General features: G+C 35.5%; 1 protein-coding gene across 5 annotated transcripts in view; it reads left to right on the top strand.

The window, feature by feature from the left end:
• Nucleotides 1–27061, top strand: part of GSTCD (glutathione S-transferase C-terminal domain containing) — a 72847-nt gene that overhangs the window by 17242 nt on the left and 28544 nt on the right. For all 5 annotated transcript variants that reach the window (XM_055698476.1, XM_055698467.1, XM_027802604.2 and 2 more), the window contains 2 exons: nucleotides 335–589; nucleotides 1224–1317. In XM_055698476.1, coding sequence (XP_055554451.1) covers nucleotides 335–589; nucleotides 1224–1317 — 349 coding nt within the window. The remainder of the gene's footprint in view (nucleotides 1–334; nucleotides 590–1223; nucleotides 1318–27061) is intronic.

The following is a 27061-nucleotide window of genomic DNA, read 5'->3' as shown; positions in this document are numbered from 1 at the left end:
AAATGAATCATTCCCTTATTAGGAAGTACCAGATAATGAAGAGTATTACTGAAATTGTGTTTTCCTGTTATTGACTGAAATTATGACTAAAGTTGGTCATGTAAACCTTTTCATCCTATTAGGCAAATGGGAATTGCAGGTCAAAGTCTAAATGGCCAACTGGCAATTCCATCCGCAGGCCCGAGCTCTTAACTAGCTAGCTTTTTGCATTATTGTCATGCTGTGAGTGAGCATGCCTGGCACAGAGCCAAGCACACTTCTGCAGTTCATACCATCTTGTGGCATGTAGGAAGAAACTTGTATCAAGTTTCCTTTCTGTTTTATATTTTTCTAGGTTTCCAGCAAAAAACAAGGCAAAAATCTGGTAAATTTGCCTCTGATATCCCGTTGGTATCGAAGAGTTCAAGAAGTACCTGGAATAAAGAAAGCTGCTGCCAAATGCAATATGAAGCTTCTCCAGCTTCCAGAGTTGATGTCTGGTCCAGAGGAACAGCTACAAGACTTCTCTTCAGTTCCTGATGAATTAGAAGAGGAGAATGAACACAGTCATTTTATGGGTGGTCCAAGGCCAACTATGACTAAGTTATTGGTAATTTAAGCTTTGTAATGAATTACTTTAAATAGTAATATTCTACTTGATTTGGAATAGGTAAAATTTATTAGAATCACAGAAGCTAAGTCTGACGGCTTTTTGAACAATTTAATACCTTTTGCCCATCTTCTGTCTGATGTGGATTGACTTAGAAGTGATTTTATGCTTTATTCTGTTAGGATACTTGATCAATTCAGGAACTGAGCAAAGAAGGACTGCTGGAAGCCCTGCCAATAATTCGGAATGATCAAAGGAACTTTTTGTTTGAATTGCAATATTGAATTCCTCTTTTAAAGATATTTATATAAAGGATGACAGAAAACATTGCTTTTATGTTTGGCTTCATTGTTCTATGATTTCTGTTGTTTTTTTCTATTTGATTACAGCTTTGAACATCTGGGAACCCTAATAAGTTTTGTTAACATCATGTTCCATAACTCTCGGTATTTTTTTGCATAGAGGCTGACAGTATTTTCTAAAGAAAATTAACAAGGCTTTCTTGTGAAAATGTTAAAGGATTGCACAGTTTGATCTGATGCCATTAAATTCAGGGGGAATTTTGCTACCAACTTCAGAGGGTAAGGGATCAGTGTCTTAATTATTTCCCCCCCCCCCCCCCCCTTTCACATAGGAAAATGGCATTGAAGCAAAGTTTTCTCCTCATCCATGCCCCACCTGGACCCTAGACTGGACCAATCTACCATCTGCAGTCAACCCTGGAGAAGGTAAGGGTTTTTATGTATGTGCGCATGTATTTTAATAGTGTCTTCTGGTGAAGCTACTTAACTGTTTCATAGGGAGAATATGTCACTTCAGCATATTTCAGAGCTCTGTAAAGCAGGGAAGCAGTTATAAATCTGTTTTAAAATTCAGTCTGTATGGGATACATGGTGGGATGACTTCCCTCAGGTCATCAACAGTTTATGACTGAACTGGGAGTAAATGCTTGACCTTGATTCCTGAACCATATTTTTCCCCACTGTTTCCTACTATCCTGAACTTTTCTTCCATTTCTAGAACAGTGATTTCTGACTACATGATGTTAATATAATTGGCATGGGTGTTGTACATAGACCATGTCTCCCAAAGCAGCAGCAGCTGATTTTATTCTGATGCAAATAATATTCGTTAGCAAAGTTTGGTGGCTACATATGAATGAGTCTTCCCTTTTGTGGCTTTATTCCCTGCCCTGTAGGGTTGTTTGCTTTGCTGGGTTGCAGGGCAGTCTGTTGCCTAATGGCTGTTGTTCTACGAAGAAAAAACTGGTTATCACAATGTTTGTTTTCATTAGTGTTGTGAATATTTAATACCTCTTCCACCACACAGTTACGTTTCCTCTAAAAGGTCTTACACATACTGCCAACCAGTAACAAGTTAGTGGATGATAACTCCTTTCTACAGGGAAGAAAAAGGTTTGCGTTCTTTTGTATAAATAAGGTAACTTAGTCTAACCTCAGTGGCATAGAACTTATGATTTGAGGAATACAGAAATATACATGCAACATATATAGATGCTCTTTAGTGACCATTATGTGAAATACCTAATATCTCGCAGAATATGTTAGGAATTGGAATCATACAATATAGTTTGTATAGACACATACAAAAAACACTCTCTCTCTTTTTTACAAAATCGAACTGTGTGAATACAGGCATGTATTCTCATTCCAATATACAGGCTATAAAAATAAGATCAAATTTGATGTTGGTTTACTCTGCTTTGAATTTGTGTGTGGTTCAGAAAGCCATTAACAAAACCCTCATGTGCACCATGACTAGATTTATAATTTTATATGAAGTGTCCATCCTTCTAATATGAACTGTTTTCCTCTGGTTTTGTCCTGAGAGAACTCCACTGGGAAGTTGCACATCCTGCGTTAATTATTGATCCTGTCTTTCCTTTAGCGTGGAAGAAAAAAAAAGCCCAAAACCCAAAGCTTGGGTTTGCATCTGTGTCAACATTACATCATGTTTCTTCAGACTTTATGCGGATGTTTTGGATAGACTTATATTAAAATAGATTTGTAGTCTGACTGCTGAAATGCTTGGGGAGGATTATGTGCGTTGAATTTCTGTGACAAGTTCTAATATTTTGTTGGAAGTGAAAAAGTATTTTTGCTTATTTCCAATGCTCAGGGTTTTGGCTGTAAGTTTTAGTTCATACTTTTGTCAAGATAATCTATTTGAAAGGAAATTTTGAAAAAGATGTATACCATACAAAACCACATAATGAATGTATATTTGGAAATGTGCTGGAAGGAGTCTCTTATACTCTGTTTGGGGAAGAAATCAGCTCCTGCTGCTTCCTGCATGCGTACATGCTCAATCTCTGTTTTCATGTTTGTTAAAGTAGTTACTGACGATGTTGATACCTGAAATCAGTTTTCAGTTCAATTTTGGGGAAGATTTGCTAGCTCAACAAGGTGCTGAGAGAGATATTTCACCTCCCTCCACGCAGGACTGCAGTGATGCTGATAACATTTTCTGATTTAGGGAAACTCTAAATGGTTGTGCTTTTAGTCTGGGAGCAACAGAGTCGCAGAGGACAAAAAGAAATTTCCTGATAGGAGAATTGATTTTACTTTTCAGTTGGCTACATCTGCATGCTTACCTCTGCTGCTCTAAGTGGTACTGTTCTCTGTTTTCTGATTCTTCTGCTAGAACAGTCTAATCATTGTTACGTGAATTGAATTATCAGTATTTTGCTACTAAATCTTGCCTGGCATGCTAACAAAGTAGTCACTGAATCTGACAGGGTTTTAAACTGGATTTGAGTAATGCAATTCAAGCTTTCAAACAGATTACTACTATAACTGGTAAATAAATTTCTCCTTACTAATGTTCATAGCAGTTGAGACAAAGTTAAGAATATTTCAGTTAAAACTAATTTTGTTTTTTATCCACAGTAAATTTAATTTGCTGGCAAATCTTAATTTAATTGCATACATGATATACTTCCTTTGCTCTGTGTCAGCTTAGATACTCAGAATTTGTGTTACATGTATGTGGGGGTTCTGGGAATGAATTGTTCAGTCTATAAGTCTAATTAGACCACCTTGCTGCACAGCTATTTACTATAGAAAAGGATTACTGATGATTGAAGTTCTAATGTATTATTTAGGTTATACGTATTTCATTCAGTATTTTTGATACAGATTTACTGTTGTACAACGAAAGATTATGACATCGTGATTTACATTTCATTTGTTTAGTCATGTTTCTGAAGCAGAATGAGATAATGAGACCATTTTTTGCCTAACAAGGTGGTGACTGAAATTTTGTGAAGAGGGGGTTGCACTGAATGGAAATAGTGTGCTACTGCTGATTAAATGTGAGGTCTGGGAAAGAGGAGGTTATATTTAATTAGATTTGTGACCAACAAAGAAACGGGGCATCTTTTCTGTGATTTCACAGCTCATATTAGGCAGCAGTAGAAAGGATTATAAAGAAACGGGGCATCTTTTCTGTGATTTCACAGCTCATATTAGGCAGCAGTAGAAAGGATTATTTTTTTATCCTTTCTGGAGCTTCAGTCAACCCTGGAGTCTGCTTGTGTTCCTGGTCCTGTGTGTATGAAACCGTTTTTTGTCTTCAGGTTAATTTCCTATTATCTGCAAAAGCTTTGTGGGTATCAAGATCAGCTTGATTGGTTATGGTTAGAGGTGCTTCCTTTAGGCTCACCCAAAGCACATTAAGGGGAGGGGGAATGTGTGTGTGTGTATGTGGGGGCAGAGACTGATAACCCTGTTGCTGCTTTATTATTCTGATGTTATATAGGGATGTAAGTCTTTGGTACTGCAATTTTTTCATCAAGCTTTGTGTTCACTGTGAAATAAAAGAATGGAGAAAGGTTAAATTTTTAACAGGAATCTATTTTTTTTTCTTTAAAATAGGTTTTTATTTAAAATTTTTACCCAACTGTGAAATTCAAGAACGAGAAATAACTGACCCACAGTCTCACAAACCCTTACCTCTTTCCCATGAGGTGAAATACTTGTGAAGCAGGAAGTACTTGAAAGAAGAAAAGTGCTTTATTTGTGGTATCTCATTCTGAAATTACCAGCTAGACTGACAGAGTGTGCATGTGATGGTGTTTACTTACAAAGGTAGTGGGTTAGCTGTGAACAGATTTACAGTATTCTTTCCAAAGTGTGAAACTGCTCACAGAATGAATGTAGCAAGTAATAAACAACATTCTGTAGGCTTGTAAACTACATTCTATAGGCCTGCTGATCGTTGCTCAGGGACCGGCTGGGAATTGGTCAGCAGGTGGCGAGCAGTTGTGTTGCACATTGCTTGTTTTCTTTCCTCCTTTCCATTTGGATTTAATTCCTCCCCTTCTCCCTCCTTTTCATTATAATTGTTGTTGTTATTATTATTATTATTATTATTATTGTTCTTTTGTTTTGATTTTATTTCAATTATTTACTTGTTCTTATCTCAACCCTGGAGTTTTACATTCCTTTCTGATTCTCCTCCCCATCCCTCTGCGTGAGGGCAGGTGTGAGCAAGTGGCTGTGTGGCACTTAGTTACCAGCTGGGGTTAAACCATGACAGTGAGTAATGCCCTCCTCCTCATAAAAATATTTTTTCTTAAAGAAAGAAATTGTAGTAGATCAGAAAAGAGATCCTTAGCTGAAATATGACTGTCAGGTGAATGTGGAAAGACTACTAAACAGAAACTGGGAGTGCATGCACAGTAGGAGATTGAGGGTTCAGTTACAGAATTTGAGGAGTTTGAGGTGGAGGTCAGTTGAAAATACAATTTTACAAGTATACAAAATACATTTTACAAGTGCGGCTTGCTCTTACCAAATGGTAAGACATGTAGCCCTTTAACTTTGTAGTTGGTCCTATTCGTAGGGCAAGTTTTTCCTAAACAAGTGCATTTTAATGGATTGTGTATAAACACTACTCCCAATGAAGCACGTCAAGTATTTTATATGCTTTGTTATTCCTAGTAAGAAGTTGATGCCTAGTATTTAATTGACTGGGACAAGTGTTTGACTTGAGAAGGTGAAATTTTCCATGTATGAGTTTAAAAAAGCCAATATGGAAAAAGATAGGGCCTTTCCTGTTTTCTGTCTGGTGCACAGGTGTAAGAAAAGGTGTTAATCCATTGCAAGGCAGTGCATACCTGCCTCGCTGAAGACGGAGTGACTCTGATCAAGTTTGTTTGATTTATGCTTGCTTTGTGATCAGTAGCAAGTTGATGGCCAAATGAAATGACTACATAAAACTGTCACAGAAAGGTTAGCCTGGATAAAATGATACCCTGATTGATACTTGCCCCTTGTTTGTAGTCAAGTCTTCAGACTTTTGAGGAAGTTGCTGGATTTTTAGAATGCTTAGCTTTTGAAACGACAAAATTTGGAAAGCCCAGTATCAACTGTTCAGGGATAAGGCTGTCCCTTAAACAGTTGTTGAGAAGAGATTTGTTACCTTGATTTATAAGCCACAGAATAATTCATAATATATTATAAATGTGTTTTTTGAAGTTTAAAAAAAAAAAGCCAAATTCAGGAAATATATATAAAATTTAAAAGGTTGCCTTTATGTTGTCGTCTTTTTCTAAATGATTTATGACAGCTCCGAATCTGATGTTCAGTGCTTTTTTCTTTTTTTGAGGCCTGCTTTTATTAATAGAATTTTAATATATGCATGAATATATATCTTACTAAAGGTGCCATATTCAGTTATTTATGTACTTGCAGAATACAGAATGTTCACATTAGAAATAGCTTGTGTGATTTACAGAAAGGATAGCAACATGAGGATGAAACTCTTATTACTGTGCCACCTTTCTTTATGTTTGGTAGTAGGGATAATTTTTTTTCCAAAAGGAAATGCTACATTTTTGGGATTGGGATATTGTTTTATTTGGCAGAAACATAAGCGAAACTGCTTGAACATAATTTCTGATGACTGGTTATCTCAAATAATTTGAGCATGATAAGAAATTATGAGTAAATCTAGTATTTGGCTTTGAGATTGACATTGCAATATGTACGGCCAGATGAAGAATAGAAATTTTTCTAAAAATTAATTTAAATAAACTACTTATTAAGAATAAGGAAAGATAGAAATTTCCACTATCTTTGTGTTTCACTGGGAAAAAACCCACCTTCTTCATAGTATATACCTGCAGAGGAGTTGTTTGTCACAATGTCTTACTCTTTAATAAAAAACACATCATTGAAACCTCAAGGCAGTGAAACTTGCTTCCCTTTGAAAATTGTTGCATAGAACTAATGCTCACATTTTCTTTGTGGCATTAATTATTTACAAACCAGGTCTTGTATTTGATCTACTGTCCAACATTACAATGTTACAAGTTTAGGTTACTGTAATAGAAATCTTTTTTTTGGCAGAAAGAATAATGAATTACAAATATTTGGCTGACACTATGTTGCACTGGAATTGTTAAAATACAGTAGGAAGGCAAGAATGTTTTCCTTTATTGGCAAAAACGAATCAGCTAAATAAAAATTTGCTGGGATGTGGACATGAGAAATGTTTTTATAGTTGGGCAACCATTGATCTTCAAGATCCCATTTATGTTTATTTTTCGTAGCAATTTGGTTTGTCCTCTGGGATCAGCTCTGAAGGACTGATTTCATCCACCCTAAGTACTTTGGAAATACTGAGTACTGTGTCAGTAATTTGCTGTTCTGCATACTCTCTCTCCATACCTACTCTCCTTTCCTTCTCTGTCCATAAACACTGATTTTGTAGGACATTTTATAATAAACTTGCATTAGGCTTTGATAAAGTATTTGTAAATAAAGTATGCAGAGGAATATTTCAATGGTTTACTTCCTCATCAGCTTAAGGGTTTTTTTTTTCATTTACAAATTAACAGTACAAATATAGTCTGGTTTAGGATATGCAGTTCCTTCATTGAATGATAAATTAGCGTGATCAAAACAAGTTTCCCTATGATGACTGCTCATCAGGTTTCACCAATGTCACCGTTCAGAGTGATCTTTAGTCTTGATTTCTAGTGTGCATAATTAATGAATTAAGACATCAGCTGATTTGTCTACAGTTGAGATAAAAAATCTGATCTTTCTTTGAAGACTAGATATACAAGTAATTGTGGGGCTATTTTAAAAAATAATTCATCTGTTTACTAGGATGTTGTTTTGTAAAATTACTTCTTGGGTCTCCAGACTCTCCTGAGCTCCTCCTACCCCCCTACCTCGGCCTGATAACGATTATCTTTTTTTCTAGACAGGATCTGAAATACTAAGTAACAAATGCCTCTGTATGATATTTCTTTAGATCAATGACACTCTTTAAACTCATCAGTTCATAGATTTTAAAGCTAGATAGACAACATGATCATCTATACCTGTCTCCTGCCTGATTCTGGCTATAAGCTAAATTTGTAATTGCTTGCGTCCAGCAGAATGATTCATGGAATAATAATAATGTTAAAAAGATACCCGGTTAAAAGAAGATCTGTGGCTTCACAATATGATTTTATTTTGTTTCTCCAGAATAGAGATTAAATTGTAAGTTAGATATTCTAAAGTGAAAGAATAAGTTATGAAGGACATCAGTTTTTAAAAAGAGCTTCTGTTAAGCATATGGGGTGGACCAACAGGAATAGAAATAATGTTTATAATTTTAGTTTAGAAACATCTTCAAAATTTAAGTACCTTTAAATAACATGCTGGAACAGTAACAATAACACAGAACATAGTGTTGCAGTTCTATGGAATTAACAGATGCTTTGATTAAGCACAATTAGTGGTATGCCAGACCACAATCCTGGAGGATCAGTGTTTGCTTCAACTTGCAGAACTGATATTAAGTAAAAGATACTTTAATGTAGCAGGGCCTCTCAACAGGGAAGATACAGAGACTTAACTTGGCAGAGAAAAATTTTGAAAATTTTTAAGCCCTTGTTTATCATCTACAAAATTAGCTTTAATGAAATGGAGGAGACATCAATGAGCTATGATGAGATTCTTGATTTGGTCCATCAACCATTGAAAAACCTGGCTTCCAACAGAGTTCCTTGTATTTTGGAAATAATGTCGATTTCTTGGGTTTTGTCTTTATACCAAATGACTGTCAGCCATTCTCTTCACATTATTAGAGATTACTGATGCTTTAACAGTTGCTGCATTTTTTAATTTTTTTTTTGGTAGCAACATTGAAGGAAAACAACATTAAATGATGTAATTATCTTTTAACCAGCTTAAAAGTTTGTGACTTTGAGTCCATATTAAAATTGTTTGTAATTGCTGGCAGAACTGACTAACATAACTGTAGAATAAATGCTTTATTAGATGCAGAGTTATTTGATTTGGAACTGTTCTCAGGATTGACTCAATATATGCAAGTTGCTTCTAGGGTTATTTTGTGGAGATAGACCACGGTTATTTTCTTTTGTTCTGCTTTTTACATTAGTATTCCTTTTGGAATATTTTAGACTTGAGGTGCTTTCTGAGATGAGAATACATGATGCTTAAAAATCAAAGCTGTTTTAGGGAATCTGATATTTTATTAAATTTTTTGCTAATCAAGAGATGCAAATTATATGCTTTACTTTAAATGTTCAAAGCAACAGTGTTTCTAAAATGAGATCCAGGCAGTCATTTATTCTATAAAACAAAAGTCTTAAACGCTTTAAAGTTCTCTATTTCCCTTCCAAGCCTGTCAGAACTTTTTGAAAGGCTTTGAAGGTTGTCTTTTTTTAATAGTATTGTAGCCTATTTCAGTATCTCAAGCATCCTGGACCAGGAACTCATCCTTCTTCAGCTGTATCAGACAGCTCTTTGCCTGCAAGCCACATGGGTAACAGTCCAAGGGAAATTCAACTAAAGCTGCTTCTCATTAATCTCTCCTTAAATTTATAGTTTTGCTGCACTCATTTAAATAAGTTTCAACCACATTTATGATTGTATTGTGTTTTGCAATTCAAGATCTGGAAAACCTGGGATGATAATGGAGCCAAATTGCCTCATAGTCTTAATAAATACTTGAGGAATAAAAAATTTTCAGTAAGAAAGAGAAATGCGCATGGCTTGAATGTAGGCAACATTAGTATTTGAGGTAATAAGTGTAAGAAAATGGAAACTCATTACTGCAATTTCACTCTTATGTGGCTTGTCTTTAAAAAGAGTATTCTTGCAAAACTTTAGATTTCATATGTGACTTCTTTGGATCTTTTGACTGTTCAGGGATATAGCGTTGCATAGTTGGCCTGAGGACAATTTCGATGGGAGTTCGAATAAAATTACTTATTTTTAAACAAAAAATTCTTTGTGTAGCTGGAAATAATAAATTAGGTATGCCACCAAACCAGGTAACTCATCCATGGCAATATATGCTGTTCCTACTATTACTGTGCTCTTCCTCTATTTTTCCTTTAGTGATTGTCTTGGTTACCAAACTAAACAAGGGAAGACATTATTTTATATTTTTAAGATGTCTGTTTGGAGGCAGGAAGCAAAGCTATTACATGACTAATTTAAATTAGTATGTAATAATGATTTTTAGGTACAGTGTTTTACTGAAGCAAATACTGAAAACATTGAAGGTTTGTATGTCTTGTGAAAACAATGCTTCTGCATTATGAAACATACAAGTTCAGTACATTTAAGTTTGCTTGAAATCTGCATTTTTAAGTGGTTTTGGTCTAAATGACATGTTTAACAGCCTCTGAAATACTCAAAATCTGCAAAGAAAAAACCAGCAGTTGCTAGTGTATCTTATTGAAAATCATACTACTAGAAAGAATATTATCAAGTTCTAACAGCTGCATTTTGATTCAGTTATGACACATTCTCATTGGTGTTTGGCCTGTTGTGTAAGAAATTATTATGGTGAGGGGTGACTGAGGGACTTCCCGTACGGCTGATAATCATACTGAATAATGTCACCTTTGTTTTGTGGCGTAAGTGTAAATCCTCAGAGAATCACTGAAGTCTTATCCCTTCGTACTGGATATCCCCTGTAACAGGAGTTCAGTTGTTGATGAAGTTTAATCCCTAGAGGTATGGTTTTATGGTTCACAAATCCTTGTTAATTGTGACTTTATTAGGCTTCTAAGAGACTTGTTTTATGGAATACAGTGTATAAACTTCAGTGGAAGCTTTTTTTAGTCCCGTTGTGGTTTGTATTTGTTTACTAAAGAATTAAAATTAAATGCTGCAATTTTCCAATTGAAATGGTTTAGGGATTTATGATTTGGGAACTGAAGGCAATTCTTAATGATTTGTTTTTGTAATTCAAAGTAGTCTTAGTTCTGACTAAATTTAAAGCATGTTGTTAACCAGAGTGAACTTTTACAAAGTGTCTACACGTGACAGTCACTGGCCTAAGCTCGCTATGTGTGGCTAGAATTTGAGTGTGATCTGCCCTAGAGAAAAAAAAGTAGTTTTATTTATTAGACTGTGGTTTTTTCCCTTTTGTCTCGAAAATTCTCATGCATACGGAAAGACATCTGAACTACAAACATTAACTTGTAAATGACTAGCAGATTTTTTTTAAACAGGATTGTTAAATTACTTTTCCATCTTCAATGAATGTTAAGTACTAAGTAACTCTGGCCTTTATTTCATTTAAACTATTTGATCTTTCTTTTCCTCCTGATATCACTGTAGTAGAGTTTATTTGTTTCTTTGCACCTTTTATATTTCTGTGTTCCTTGTTCATGGGATAGCAGAGCCCTGAGGTTATATTATTTATCTCTTAAGTCAGAGTTTTAGAGAACAAGTTTCTGTGAAGTACTCTGTAGCATTATTTATTGAATCTTTATGGAAGATTACTATTGAGCAAAGGATTGATGATCCATTCTAGCAATTCTGGTTTGGGGCAATGACCAGCAAAAATCCGTGACAGATTATTAATGTGACCCAAAAAGATATTTTCTTCTAAACATGGCTCAAAGTCATCATCAGGGGTATTTTGGAAGAAGCCATAGAAATTTATCTCCTTTAATGACAGTAAGGTGTGCTTAGAGATGATGCAGTGGTACAAAGTGACACTTTGTAGAGGAAGACAATGGTGACACGTTGCTTGCTCCTTTTTGCCTGGAAAATACACGTGAGAAGGCATTTAATGACTTTTTTTTTTTTTTTGAGTCCTGTTTATAGTGTTACTGTTTTCTAATAACTGATTCCACATATGCTATCCAGTCTGAATTACACAGATGTTGACCATTCATGCACTGCTGGCCCTCAGAAGGTCCTCGTGGCAGCTGAGCTGTCAAAAAAATCTGCCTGTTTCAGAACTTCTGCAAAAATATAAACAGATCATTAGATGGAGGAATGCTGGCTTTTTTTGTTCACATTCCATTTTCTCTTGAGTGTCTCTGAATAGGTCAAAATAAACATTATGTCTGCAACTATGAGGAAGAACTGAGTGCCTGTTTCAGGAGTTTTGTTCTTTGCTTGGAACTTTCCTACAGCATGCATGTAGTGTTCAAACTTGCAGCAAATTCGTGTTTATACCTTGTCCAGTTTTAAATCTGTATGTACCTGATTTTCAGCATGCTTTTGTAATGATGTGCCCATTTTTGGAATATGAATTCCTTAAAAACCCTTTGGATATGATCTAAAAACTTGTAAAGAAATCCTGTCCTGTTTCTACATAATCCAGTGAAAAGATTGATTTACTTTGAGGCCGATACTTCCATTCTTGAAAGATCTGTTCTAACTTTCCAAATATTTTAGTCAAATGTTGTAGTATTGAATTCCATATGCATTAGTATATTTGTATTACTTACAAAGATTTAAAAGGAGGGGGAGTTAATGCCTTTCTTTGTCTCTGAATATTCTGAGTATGAAATCGTCGATGACATTAGTCTTCATAATTTTTTTCCAGGATATACTAATATCTTAGTGTTCCAGTTGCTGTACAATTTAAATTGATCTTTTGTAGCACCAGCATTCTCTTTGAAAGAGAGATTGAATCTGCTTCAGTATTCTGGTATTTCTTGCTGCAAAATGTCTTCACTGCTTGTTTGAAGATTGTTCTGTAAGTTTTTCTCATTAGACTTAAATCCCAACTACATCGATGATAGGGTGTAGCCACAGTACAGCTTGTGTCCTGTAGCTGTTTTGTGTGTCATCCGTTTGCCATATCCGAGAGTACAGGGATTCATAATTCACATAGATATGTAGCATAATCAACACAAGGATCTGAAGTTAGTGTTTTCCCTTTCTTTGCAGTATTTTTGTAGGTGACTCACATTACTGTTTTCTACCCACTGTAACTGAGGGACAGCTGAGTTTTAAATTTTTCATAACAATTAAGTAAGCGTGACAGATCTCTGTATTTCTGCTACAAAGCCTAAGCAGTCCTTTCAGGCAGAGGCATCAGGAGACCTTCATTATCTCTGCAACAGCGTTTTGACTTTTTTACTTTCTTCAAAGTGTAATGTTGAGCTGCGCAATCTGTCTTTCAAGACAGAAGCATGGACTGGTTGAGTGGAAGCCAGTGCACTGGTGTGTGACTTCTGGAGCTTAAAATCTTCACAGGCCACAGGAGGGCAGCAAATTCTGTTGTGATAAGAAAGTGTGCCTGGATGGATGGAGCTGTGCCCTGTGACTAAGGAATCATCACCCAAGAGAAAGATGCTTTTCAGGTGGCAGTTCTCAGCTCAATAACCTCTAATCCCAAAATTTCGGACCACCTGTTGGAAACGGTGATTTAAAACATCTCTCTTTCTTCAAATGGAAGCTGAGGATTTAAGTGTTGACGTATTAATTGTGTTGGAGTAGGACATAAAATTAGTAATTGCAGTCTGTGGTGCTAGATGCTGTATAAACAGGTATCAGAGTTATGCCTTCTGCCTTGAATATTTTTCAAGTCTAAAAAAAAAAAGGTAACAGCTGAGCAGGGAGTGATGGAGGAGGAAAGTTGATCAGCTCAACTTCTGGAGTTTTATATTCTTTGGAATAAAGGAGAATGCTGGAAGATACTTATAAGAGAATGAGGAGCGCAATGGAAATTTCTGGGATTTTTTTCCTGGCACGTGTAACAACATGAGAAGAATTTTGCAAGTGATTTATTTATTTTTTTTTAATTGAACGATAAATGCTGCCATAGTTCAAAGGCCAACATTTTGGTAATTGAAAAAGATGGTAGAGTTGATGGGTAGGTTATGGCTGGAATTCAGAGGAAAGGGAAATAACTTGTTTGATATGGTAGTCAAATGAAAGGATGTAAGGAGGTGAATTATAACCAACTAACCAGTAATTTTTGCTTTGTTGTAACACTGAGCACATGAGAATATCTAACTCTTCATTAGGAGAGGAGGGTAGTAGTCTGAGTGTGGGAGAGCTCTGTAGCATACACAAACATTTGACCGCGTTCCCCAGAAAACAAGTCAAAAAAGGTTCTCTCAATTGAACCTCTCACAGCTTCTCTTTGTGGTATAATCTTGCTTTCAAAAAAAGAAATGTAGGCACTGGGAAGTTACACAGAAGTTTAGATCAGAAGATTAATTAAACACAAGAAGGAAGGCATTATTTCTGTGCTTGGGCACAGAAAAGGCTGCAGCCCAGAGAACGACTGAAACTGAGCCTGTGTGTGTGTGTGTCTCCTCTTCCTTAACTGCAAACATATCAAAGAATTTGTGGTGTTCTCACTCGAGTTTATTGGCATTCACTCATACTTTGTTCAGGGGATAGGTTCTTTAAAAACATTATTTGTTATTGATTTGTTATTGATTTATTGGCATTCACTCATACATTGTTCTGGGGATAGGTTCTTTAAAAACATTATTTGTTATTGATTTCAGAGGGAAGGAGGAGAGGATTTGCTGGAAGTTGAAATACCTCATAGATGATTTACATTGTCTTTTTTTGTAATGGACTTTGGAGAATTTATTAGATTATTTGTAGATGATTTGTGAAAAGTAATTCAGCCTGGGTTCTTAGTTCACAGTTCCTTATTTTACTGGATTATTGAAACTCTATTAATCTCTCCTACTTAGTATTTAATATCCTCAAGGAGTTATTTCTTAGGCTACTGTTTTTTTTCCCAGAGTTTGTGATTGCCCAGATTTTATGTCAATTCATAAATGATCATAATAAATAAAATGGAAGTTTATTTTGTGGTTATTAAACTAGACTGTTTCCTTCAGAAACATAGGCTAACATGCTTTGAACAACCTTATTTTGCAGTGTCAGAGTTCTGTACGTTGGGGGAATGGGACTACCTCATTGTAATGTAAGAAGCATATCGCTATTGAGGTACTGTCAAGTTTGTGCAGCATTAGTAAGCTCTTAACTGACATTTGATAAGGAGTTTATGAATCACAACATAGGCTGGTGTATATAAAACATACTTTGAAACTAACGTTTCTGCTAGAAGCACAGGTGTTGTATGTACTCTCAAAGGTAAACATTGTACAAGTGGCTACACAGACCTTTTTTTATCCCTCAATCTTTATCTGTTGCAGATTTGAGGTACAGAATTTGTTTCCAATCCATAAACCATTTGTGACAAAATATTAGATAAGGGGGCATTTTTCTGTCTGTTGGAAGTACCTACAGTTTCAGTGGGTTTAGATTTCCATGTTAAGAACCATGAATGCATTACTTGATTTGGACACAATTTCATGTTGGATAAGATCAAGAGTTACATTTCAGCTCTTCCTGAAAGTGAGTTCTTAGGCCACAGTTGTGCTTTTAAAGTTCTAATCATCAATTTCAAGGAAGACAGCATCACTGTGTTTAAGAAAAAAAACCAAACCCAATGGTATAAAAGAAGAAAAACAAATATTTTTTGTTATGAGTAATTCATAACCTGAGTAGTCTGATATTTTCAAAGCTTTTAATTGCACAAAGGAAAGGCCAGACTACTGTGTATTTAGTGTTTTAGTGAAGGTGGTATCAATTATTTTGTACTTGAAATGCATCTTCTCCAGATGGTCTGGAACAGCTTCTGAAAAGTTAATTTTTGGCGCATGTCTCTTGTCAAATTTCTGGCATCTTACCATAGCGATATCAAAAGGAATTCACATCCTTTAAAAACTTCTAAAGTATTGAAGAGCAAAAGCAAGTAGGAAATTCAACTATTCGTAGAATTATAAGTGTACAAGAGCTGGAGAATAGTCTCAACATTAAAATCAGTCAAATCTAATCTGAACCAATAAAATTTGTCCCCTGTTATTGTGGAACATGAATCTAAAAATCCAGAGATAAGAGAGAGGTAGGATACTTTTATTTCAGTTTGTGCCAGGAGGTTACTTTAAAACTTTTGCAGATCTGTCATGGAGTTGCCGGTCTTAAATGGAGTCTTGATGTTTAAATCGCTTGTGTAAGTATTGTGAGTTATGATTACAGAAATTTAGTCATTCGATCAGCACATTCTACCTGTAATTTTCTAACGTATCTGGTTGGTGAAGTGCTCTTAAATCTGCTTAAATGCTTTTGAATATCCCATTTGCAGATCTTTCCTGTGTTCTTGCATTTTTAGTGGCAAGAAATAAGAAACCAAACAGTATCCCCCCACCCCCAAAGACTAAGATACCTCTTAGCAGTGTAAACTGTTCTGAGTGCTTCCATGAAGAAATGCTAAACTGGACAAAGTTCTTATCTTGGCTGTCAGTTGCATTACGTGTTTTCTGCAGGCTTTCCTGTTAGGAAGAGTATGCTGGAAAAAATAAAAATGCACTCTTAAACTTCTGTTTTATACAAACACTCCTTGCTGTCCTAGACCTTGTACCTGGTATTTTGAAGGCTGTGCTGAAAATTAGCTCAGGTTGTAAATGCTTCTAGGCTGTGTATATGGTGTTCAAGACTGTATGGAAACTGGCTTCCTTTCCCTATCCTTCATCAGTTGAAGGGAAATACTGGTATATGTCATGGAGTTCTGTGAGCTAGCATTTCATGCTGCATCCTGGATGGGTTCACATGTTTCAGTTCAAGTTTGGTGGGACTTAACTAGCTGGGATCTTTAGGAAAGAACACAAGGCTGTTACTTGCAATGTGACAGGTTTATTTTGTGCAAGAAATAAGGCAATTTGTAGATACACTACCTTGAATTGTGCCTCATATTTCCATTGTATTTTATAGTAATGTTGGCTATATTTTGTTTGAAATTTTATCTATCTATATCATTCTTATGTTTATGTATCATCAGAAGCTACTTGCATGTGTGTTTCCTGTTCTCAAAATGCAAGTTTCAAGAATGTGAATAGGGATTTGGTCTTTATAGTTCATTTTCCCTCATACAGGGAAAAGAAAGTAATTAAATCTTTGTTCAGAAGTAAAAATGAACTAGTGTATCAAATATACATGGGTAAGCTTGAGAAATCAGACTTGCTGCATAAGATAAATTTTGTGGACTTTACTGACAAATTTGACATTAATATCGATTCATTTCTAGTCTTCCTATTTTAAATGGATGGTTTGGGCTTTTTTATATATATATTCTTTAGATCTTGTCAACTGTAATACAGAATTATTGTTTTTATTTTTAATAAGCTTCATATTACTGCTACAAAGTGATATGTGTGATTTATTTTTTCTCCCACTGCTTTGTAGAGGTTGCAGTATCTGTATTCCTCCACATATGAGTATGAAACATACTCAACAGTTATGTTTCTTTTTGATGAGTACATTTTCAAATCATCTAGCCTAGATACTTCAGTGGTTGTTTTTTTTTTTTTTAAATAGGTACACCTGCCTAGTGTAAAGAACGGAGAATTTTCATTTTCAGAAGCAGAAGTTAACAGTTTGCTTGAAGGCTGTTGTCCACTAAAGATGCCTCTCCTCAGGTTAATGTTGCTTGAAAAGATGTGAATTCTTTTGATTCTGAAATCAGTAAACTTTTTCTTAATGTGAGAGGGAAAGCATTGCTTGTTCTGCAGTGAGAACTTAAACTATTCTTTTTTTGTTAGGAGTCTGCTGTGAAGAGTGTTCTCCACACCTTGAAAAAGGTTACTTTTATATTTATTAAAGTGCAGAAAGGGATGGAGCAACAATGCTAACACTGAAGAATGTTTATTTAGTTATATTCATTTAGTTCTATATTCTGTTTGATCTTGTGTCTTCTGGAATAAAGTGTCTGCTGTTCAACAGGAGCACTGCAATGTACTTTTGCGGTATAATACTGCAGAACAATCCAGGTAAATAAGAGAGACTGCCTCAGTCCTGTCACCGTGACCTTAGTCATGGGTGGCTTTGGTGTGACTTCCTTCATTTCCAGTTTGTGAATATTTGCTTATTTTGAGCTTTCTAATCATAGTAGGCATCTGCTGGTCTGTAGAGTCCTAAGGCCAGGGACTTTTCTGTTGTTTGCATTCCTGTAGTACTTAAGTTTCTCAACAGAAGCACCAGTTTCACTGCCAGATCTCTTTGCAGTACAAGTCTGAACTGAATTAGGCATTGGCATGCTACTGTATCTGCGACAAATTAGCACACAGTTTGGAACTTGTGCCTAGATACTGACTGCTGTGCTAACTGTGAAAGGACACCTGAAGTCTGACTTGGCTTGAAACCAGTGCTACAGATAGAATGTTATCTAAATTAAAGCTTTTCAGAACGAGTTCAATGTCTAAAAAAGTGTGTGTGTGTGTGTGTAATTGAGTGTTATTTGAGCCCCCAGGGTGATGTTGAATCAATGCTTTGCAATATGAGGAAGCTGCATTATTGGTCTGATAGCAATAGGACTCAAGCATGATTTAAAAACTTGCTTCTATCTGACATAGAATCCTTTATTGTGCTTAATACTGCATGTACCCCTAATTAGAGTCCGTGCCCTGGAAGAGCTTGTTGACTGGAGAATCTGTCCCTTGTTCTTCCTAGAAGAGTCTGATTCTGCTGCTTCCTCCATGTATTGTATAGTACTTGATTTTACTTGGTTCATTTCCAGAGTAATTTTCTAAGGAAGAAAAGATAAGGATGTAGAACTCAGCAGAGAGTTATGAGTATCTCAGTTTCAATATCAAGTCCTCCTTCTCTTCCAGTATTGAACATCTGAAAGGATGTATGACCAGACTTTTCATTTCACCCTCTCATTACTACCAAATTTCTTTCCTACAAACTCTGTGAGAACATTTTGAGCTCAACTCTGGACTAACATAAAAACAATGTACTGTGTTTTTTCTTTTGACAATAATTCAGCAGTATTTTAAGGTACAGATACTTTAAAATATCTGTACCTTAAAAATCTGAGTGGGTTGTTGCAGTGTAGTTGTTCCTTGGTTGTTCTTTTCCAGCATAGCTCTCTTCCACAAGTTTCTTCCAGAAGTAGGAACACTTTTAATTGTATCCTTTTATTGTAGATGTTTATGTTGCTACTACTGCTGTGGGGATCTAGTTTATAGCTTCTCGGATGTTAAAATTGAGAGCAGGCTTGTGACATGGCACAACAGTAATACCCACATAACAGCTGAGGCACTGGGCTTAGCTGATGTGCCCGAGGAGGTCTACAAGAGAAATACGAAATAGCTGGAACCTGAACGCTGCTTCCATGTTGGTGTACTAGCCCATGACCCATCTTTTTCTACTCAAATAAAATTGAAACTCTAGGTACAATTTGTAGTAATGGAAGTGTGAACGTATTTTAATCATGCTGGACTCTGAATATTGTGGCTGGGCTAGAGAGAGGGATTTAATTAATTTTGGAGTAGTTTTTCCTCTCCCAGCTTTTCACTTCTAAAGTTGAAGGAAAAGAGGAATACCCAGGAAAATGTGGTCAGTCCTAGCAATTTCAGTAAATGGCTTAATCTGAAATGCACAACTACTTAATACTGGAATTTATAGATCTATTTCTACAATAACACATAGTTTCAGAATTTAGGTCTTTCTTGTTGAAGAGTCTGTGGAATCCTGTTAATAATTTAAATGGTTTCCAAAATAATGAGTTGGGATTTCCAGGCCAAATTTGCCTCTAATCCAGAAACATTTTACTGAGCAGTGTGGTATTACATTAAGTAAGTAGCAAGAACTTATTTTTTGTATACAAGTGTATTGTGAAGTATTTATGACATCCTTTAAAATGATTATGTTTCTGCATCAGTGTATATGGATGTGTTTCATTCTTATTTATAATGGAAATATAAACCTGTAAGCAAGTACTGTGAAAAAGGCTTGTAGCCAGGGTTTTTAGAATTATTTTTTCATATGTAATCTTTAGAATCAAAGATTAAGAAAGACTTTACTCTTGAACAGCTTCTGAATAATAATAATAAATATTACTAATAATATTTCTCTATTTATTCTTGTAGCTGATTTGACCCTTTCTTTAACCATAAAGTAGCTGTACAGCTTTTCTATGTATGCTAATCCTGAAATCATTTGCACTCTTTGGTGGTTTCTGTAGCAAGCGAAGGTTTCTGGAAGCAAGCAAAAGTAAATGTCAGTATGCTTTAAGTGCAAGAAATGTGGAAGCAAATCCCAAAATTTACATCCAGATCCTGTAACTTCAGACTGGTAGTTTCCAAATAAGACATTTTATTTGTTAGTCACTTTAAACTTAAGGGTTGTATTTTCTCTGTTACACCACTCACCAGAAATCTGTGAAAATCAGTCTGGCACTTAAAATTGTTGTAATTTTTTTGTTTTGTATTTCTTCTGGAGGTTTGCAGAACCTCTCATTCTTGTAGTAGACTGTGGGTCAGATAGTTTTGGATCTCTTTGTAAAACATTCATTGATGGTGCTAATATTTTGGGGAGGCAGATGCATTTTGAATTAATGAATAAATCAAGTTAATGTTTCATGCTTTCTTAAATTATCCATTGTTGATTCTGATTAATTTTTAAAAAGTACATAAATGTAAACAGTAAAACTATTTGTTCGAGCACTCAATTGCTTGTCTGTTACGAGACTCTCATTCTGTGTAATTCAAGTATTTCATCCCCCAAATGTATTTCGGATTTGTGTGATGTAACTATAGCCTGCTAGGCAGGTATCAGTTTTGAGGAATTTTGACAATAGAAATAAGTTCTGTTCATGTGGTTCCTCTCAATTTACCTATCTAAAATATGAAAGCCAACATAAATGGGTATGTAGCTGTCTTACAAAGTTGTTAGTGTCACTGTGTTCTGTAATGTATTTTTTTGAGCACAGTCTATCTATTGCTGTACCATTTTTGTGAAGCATTGCCATAATTTCTTCACTATACCCTTATCTTTTTTTCAAAGACTGGAAATGATATCTTAATTCTGAAAACAAAACGAAACTAAAAAAAAACCTAGAAAAAAACAATTTAAGCGGAGACAGTTCTTAATACTGTGGGTTTTGTTATTAAAAAAACATCTGCCAAATGAATTACATTCCATCTTATCTGCATCACGTATTTGACATTCCTCTGCTTATGCGTGTCACTGGATGCTTTGGCCCAGTTGCGATCCCACTTGATGTATATGGGAATTATAAGTTCTCTGAAACTATTTTGGATGATGTTAAAGATGTGATGCAGAAAATAAATTATACCTTCAGTCAAGCTTTCTTGATATCTTGGATCTTAATGGCTTTGTAAACAAAGGTTAGATTGTTCTTTCTTTCTTTGTGTCCCCTGTCTTTTTTCCTATTTCATGGTTAATACATGCATTTTACATCTCTGTATGCTTTTAACTGAGGCATAAAGATTACAGCCACAGTTGATTCTCGCTCATTAGGGAGCAAGTAGAACATATGGTAGAGGTTATGAATGTTGAACCATATTTGAGCCATAATGTCAGAAATTTTGTTTAAAGATTGGTTTGTAGCTGTTGCAATGGCAAACAGTAGGGCTGAAAATCACGGCAGTAACGTTCTGCAGAACAAGTGGTGGTTTGTAGGTTCAGCTTTACCTACTTTTATGTCAAGTTCAAAACATGTAGGTCTATATGAACGTATCTGTGATTTTGTTATTAGAGAGATGAGCAGATTTTGTGCTGTATTTTTTCCTGAAGATCCTAAAAGGATAAGTTAATCTCTGATAATTAGGTAATATCTCATATCTAGTTCAAGGCATTTTATGAACATGGAGCTTTTTTTTGGTGTAAGTTGCTCATCATTTCAATGAATTCCATAAGCAAATACTTGCTTAAAAAACAAGTAGCTTCTTAAGTTAATTAAGTGATACAAGGAAATTTCTTTTTCTTTTTTTTTTTTTTTTAGTAAATATAATTTTTACAGTGACTTGTAGAGCTTATTCTTCCTTACCTGCAACCATGTGTGTACTTTGTTTAAATGTAAGAGTAGTCCTATTGAGGTCACGTGTAAAAACTGAGCAACAAGAGCTTCAGTAGAATCACAGCTTCAATTTTATGTTTTCCGTTAAGGTGATTCAGTTAGATTTGTTACTATGCAATATACACAAAGCCAACAAAAAAATTTTAAAACTCTTTATTTAGTGTATTCTTTCAGTTTTGTACCATAAATATGCTGCAAATTCAAGTGCACTATACTGCCTTCATTTCCTATTTGATTTAATTTCATTGTATGTCAGAGAGGGACAGAGTAGTGCTCAACTGATATTTTTTTTAAATTACTTTTCTGAAGTATTTTCAACTCATAATAGTTAATTTAAAAAACCCCACCCTAAACCTATAATATTTCAGTCATGAAGTCAAAACAGCTTTATGGAGAAATCAAATCCGATGGAATGTGGTCCATAGTCCATTTGTAAGACATCTATCTGCTGCTGCATGAGTAAAATTAGCATACATCTTGATTATATTTTTATATAAAGCTGCAGTACAAGAGGAGGAATGGGCTTTATAACAGCTGTTGATAATCAAGGGATGTTGAGCTCTTTTGTACATAAGGGGGAAATTAATTGAAAGCCACTGATTACTTTATCTTCCATCCTCAGGTTTTAATGACTGCAGACTATATTACACTTTTCTGCCAATATTTACCATTACACAGGTACACGATGGAGGTTGTGGTTAGTGTCACAGCTCAGGTTTTCTTGGATTTTGTAATTAAAATACCCCTTAAAATTTCTGAATACTCAGTTATGGATACTCATGTGTAGTCTTTTTTGTCCTATTGTAAAAAACGCTTTCCCATGTAATCACAATGTAATTCTTTTAGTCTAGAGATGCTTGTTCTGGCTTTGAGTCTTTTCAGTTTGGTTTACTAAAGAAGTGCTTTAATCCAAACCATAGAATCTCATCAAGTAGCCTCAAAATAATCCTACTCCTCTACCAGAAATGTCAATTTTAAGGATTATATAACAGTATTGATCTGACTGATGACACTTTTCTCTGTAGATTAGGCTGTGTGCTATGCTGTGTCTGTATTAGTTACTGTCAAAGCAGCTTTATGACTTTGGCCTCAAGGAGGATTTGTTCACAATGCCAATAGCCCTTTCGCTTGCTCTTTGAATGCTTGCTTTGCGCTCTAGGTATATAAGGGCTCACGCATCTGCAGAACTTGTCTCAGATATGTCACAGGATTATGTATGTGCCTTGCTCTCATAGGTGGTGTCCATGCAAAGGTGAAGGGTCCCCATGTTTGTCAGTTCCTTTCAGCTACTTTGAGCAGCTTCAGTTTTATTGTGACCTGCATTACTGGGATCTTCCCTTCTCAATTCCTCACACCATTATAGGTCCAGAAAAATAATTCTGCCTGTCAATGCCTACATTGTAGGTAGAATGGGATGCAGGTTTTTTCTGTGTGGAATTTATGAACAGGAATACTTAAGAAAATAACAAAAAAAGGCAAATTATTGACCCTACTCAGAAGTGGGTGACTGTATTGCTGCCTTAGCTTTACATGCATTTGCTTAAGCCCAATTTGTCTGTGCGTGCATGTTACAGGCAAACTTTGTTCAAATCTACCAAACAATCCGTGCAGTACAGTTTTTATCTATCTTACGTTGCTGCTGCTCTGGATTCTTTTACTAGTCTTAGCTGTGATAGTGTGACTGTTGTTGAGCTTGAGTATATGGAGTAGTTTATATTCTCATCTTTCTAGCAGAAGTGGGGCTTGATTTCCTTGGTTAGAATAGTAATTACCAGTGATTGGGATTGCTTGCCTGTGAAAAAAACCTTAATAATTTTATATTGTATATAAAGGAAGACATTTTAAGGAGGAAGTGATGCTAAAGTGGCTTAACTTTTGTATGTTATCCTCACATTTTAAAAAGTTGAATAGCTTCAAAAAGAATATTTTTTTGGTTTCCACTTTTATGTAGTTATTTTTGAGTGTATTAATTTTCAAGTTTCTGAAGGCAGATGTTTCTATAGCCTTGAGTCTTTGTTTAGTTGACTGAGCTGATTAATTTCTGTTGGAAAAGAGTTCACAATTTTTCATTTCTGTTAGCTTCAGATCAATTTCTGAAGTATTTATGGAAATTCAGCAAGCTGAATGACTTCAGTCCATGCTGCCCGATTTTCCTGTGTCTCTCCATCCCCTGAAAATCGGTTGTCTACTTTTAAGTATAATAAAGTAAGTAAAATATATGGGGAAGGTGAAGGACAGAAATGCTCTGATGTTTTCCCTTCTGCAGAGGGAGAACATAGAGAGCAGGAAGATACTGTCGTACATTTCCTCCTCTGAATTAATTAATGCAGTTTGCATGCTGGGGATACGTTTTTATGGATGACCTTACTGTTTAGTTAGATGGCCTCAAGTATGCTGCTAGTTTGTACATTAAAGAGAAGTGGCGTGTAAAGTTAAGTTGAAAATACTGCTGCTTGTCTGGCGGCCAGCTGTCCAGAGTTGCTTGGTCTTTGGAAGGACCAAATGAAATCATGTCTCTTGTTTCTTAATGTTCTTTACACGTAAAGCCTGGGGGACTGGAGTACAGTACTGGGCTGATGCCCACAGTTTCCTTAGCTTTTTTTCTTTCCTTTTGAATACTGGTCTCTGTTTCAAAGGTGGTTGAAAGGATTAATGGATTATTTTCCTGGCTATTTGCTTGCATAAACTATGTAAGAATAACACAAAAGGGCACCCAGCAAAAAGCTGGTTAAGACACAAGTAAAAGGAGCTGTTAACAGAACCACTGATTAGGCGACAAGTACCAATTGTATATATTCATTGTCTTGGAAACTCAATTTTTGCTTCTGCTTCGGTCCTCAGAAAAATGAGTTAACCTGTGACAGTCTTTGCAACCTTGAGTACTTTTATTCCTTATAATATCAGTAAGGAAAGACTCTCTTTTGCTCTTTCGTTAAAGGCATGTATATTTGTAGTGGAGAACTGTAAGCACAATTAGCTTTTCAGCAGTGTTTCTGAAGTGATCTTACATTGAATAATCCAGAATTAAAATATTTTCTATCTTTAGGCAGCTTTCTGAATTGATATATCCAAATTGTCTCTTAACTGGGATTTCATATGTGCTTTGAAAATCTAGGAATGTATTTATTTTTAAGTGCTGTATAGCATAAGCCAATGCTTCTGTGTTATTTGAGAGGCATTTCCCTTATGTGTAATCCTTCAGAAATGTATTAAAACATGTCAAAATTTTATTACGTTTTCTTTTTGTAAATTTGCAGACAATACCATTTTACATCATGTTGCATGTTTTTGACCTGTCATGAAAAATTTCTGTTTTAAGACAGGAATGTTTTAACTTCACAGTCTTTCTGTCATAAAGTGTGCAGTGAAGAAGCATCAGTTCGTAATGTACAACTATTGCTATGAAGGTATGATCCAGATGATCACACCATTATTTTTATTCATTAAAAGGAAAAAAGGTAGATATTTATTCGATTAATTTCATTGGTTTGTCTTCCACTGCATTATAATTGGCTTGTGTTGATTATAGTCAATTTGTGCTTTACCAAAGTTCTGAAGGATTTGAATGGGTGGGTTGGATTACTGACAACAACAAAAAGGAGCAGTTTGACCAGGAGCATTTGCAAAAGGCCCTAATTCTATTAGTGTGGATAAATAACATGTCTGTTACAGCTCTAAAGGTGTCTGGGGTACCAGTGGACTATCTCTATGAATATATTTAAGAAGCTTTTTTTTCATGATAGTAAATGCCAAAGTTCCTTAGCAAGTGGCCTGGTTCTGCATAGTTGCAGAGCTCCTCAAAGCTGAAAATGCCGGGATACATGTTGGTTTTGACCTAGATTGGTTACCTAGAGCATCATAAACATATCAAAGGACTACTTGGTAACTTTACTTGGTTGTGGTATGCTACCTGCAAAATTGCACAGCTAGCATTCAGTAACAGGAACTTAATTATGGCTAAAGGACTGCCATCTCAGCCACTTGTGGCTTGCTCATTTTATGTTCATAGTAGAGAAAGCACTGGAGGGAAGAGACTATGGAAAGAGAAATGCTAAGTGAAAACAACTTTTTTTCTTTTTTTTTCTTTTTAATCCGTCATATGTACTTATAGTAAAAGTTTATTATAGAATGAAATTCTGGAGGTTATACAAGCTTTAATGCTGATCATCAACATTTACAACGGTACACTGGTAACCTGGAAGAAGCAGATGCTGACCTACAACATCAGAGATTAAAAAAACAGTGGTCCAAAGCTGCAGATTCACTTCAAAACTGTATAGAAAACATTCCAGTTACTAGGTATTCAAAGGAATTAATTGTGTTTACTGTCTAAACTGCAGTTCGTTTTGATTCCTTCCCCCCTCTTCCCCCCCCCTCCCCGACTTTGCTAAAAAAAAAATTAATTAGAAAAAAAAGAAATGAAAACAGTTAAGTCGTCAAGCAGCTACTATTGCTGGATTAAAACCTTATGATGGAGTTGTGGAACTCCTGTTTTTCCTATGAACTCTTGAATATTTTTTTCAGCCCTTAACTAACATAAACCACTTGAATACCAGAGACACTCAATACAGTAAGATTGATTGACTAAAGTTTTCATAAACTCCAGATTTATACAGGATCAAGCTACAAGTGCTGTGATGAGTGCAGCGTAGAGCAGACAAGGTAGAAATCTATAACCTTGGCCTTCGCATGTGCAACTAGAAGGCCTTTGTTTGGAAGTCATATCCAGCTATTGTGAAATGGTGTGGTTATTTGTGTAGTAAAATGTCAATGAATTATGAATTGGTCATCAAACCCTTTGCAGTGTGGGATTTCATTTTTTTAGCGACTGAAATGCAGGATGAAATTTTACGTATGAAATTCCTTTTCATCAGGGTAAGTGTTTTGGAGGGATTCCTCCAGCCATGAATCTTTGTACGGTAAACAGGCATAATGTGTGAAGTTAAGCTGAAAGCATTGCTGTTTGTCCAGCAACAAGTTGTTCAATTGCTTGGCCCATGAGGGCAAAATGAAGCATGTCTGCCTCTGAAGCCAGCTTTTGCTGTTTCTAAATTAGTAGTTCAGGCTCTCTCACTGTTACTGATAAGCAGATCAGAGACAGGAATCATCGAAATTACTGATGTATGTAATTTTTTTTTTTTTTTGCATATTTAGAGGCTGTGGTGGGAATTAATGAGATGATATATATCAGAAAGTGTCTTTTGGTCTTTCCTTCAACTACTTATGATTCATTATTTCTTATCGTACAAAGGCATTTAGCTCTTACCTTTTCCTTAGCCAATCAATTATAGATATTCAGCATAAGGAGCTCAGAAA

The sequence above is a fragment of the Falco cherrug genome, chromosome 1 (genome assembly GCF_023634085.1).
Source record: "Falco cherrug isolate bFalChe1 chromosome 1, bFalChe1.pri, whole genome shotgun sequence".
Taxonomy (NCBI): Eukaryota; Metazoa; Chordata; class Aves; order Falconiformes; family Falconidae; genus Falco; species Falco cherrug.
The sequence above is the reverse complement of the archived record's forward strand: the minus strand, read 5'-3'. Positions and strand labels throughout refer to the sequence as shown.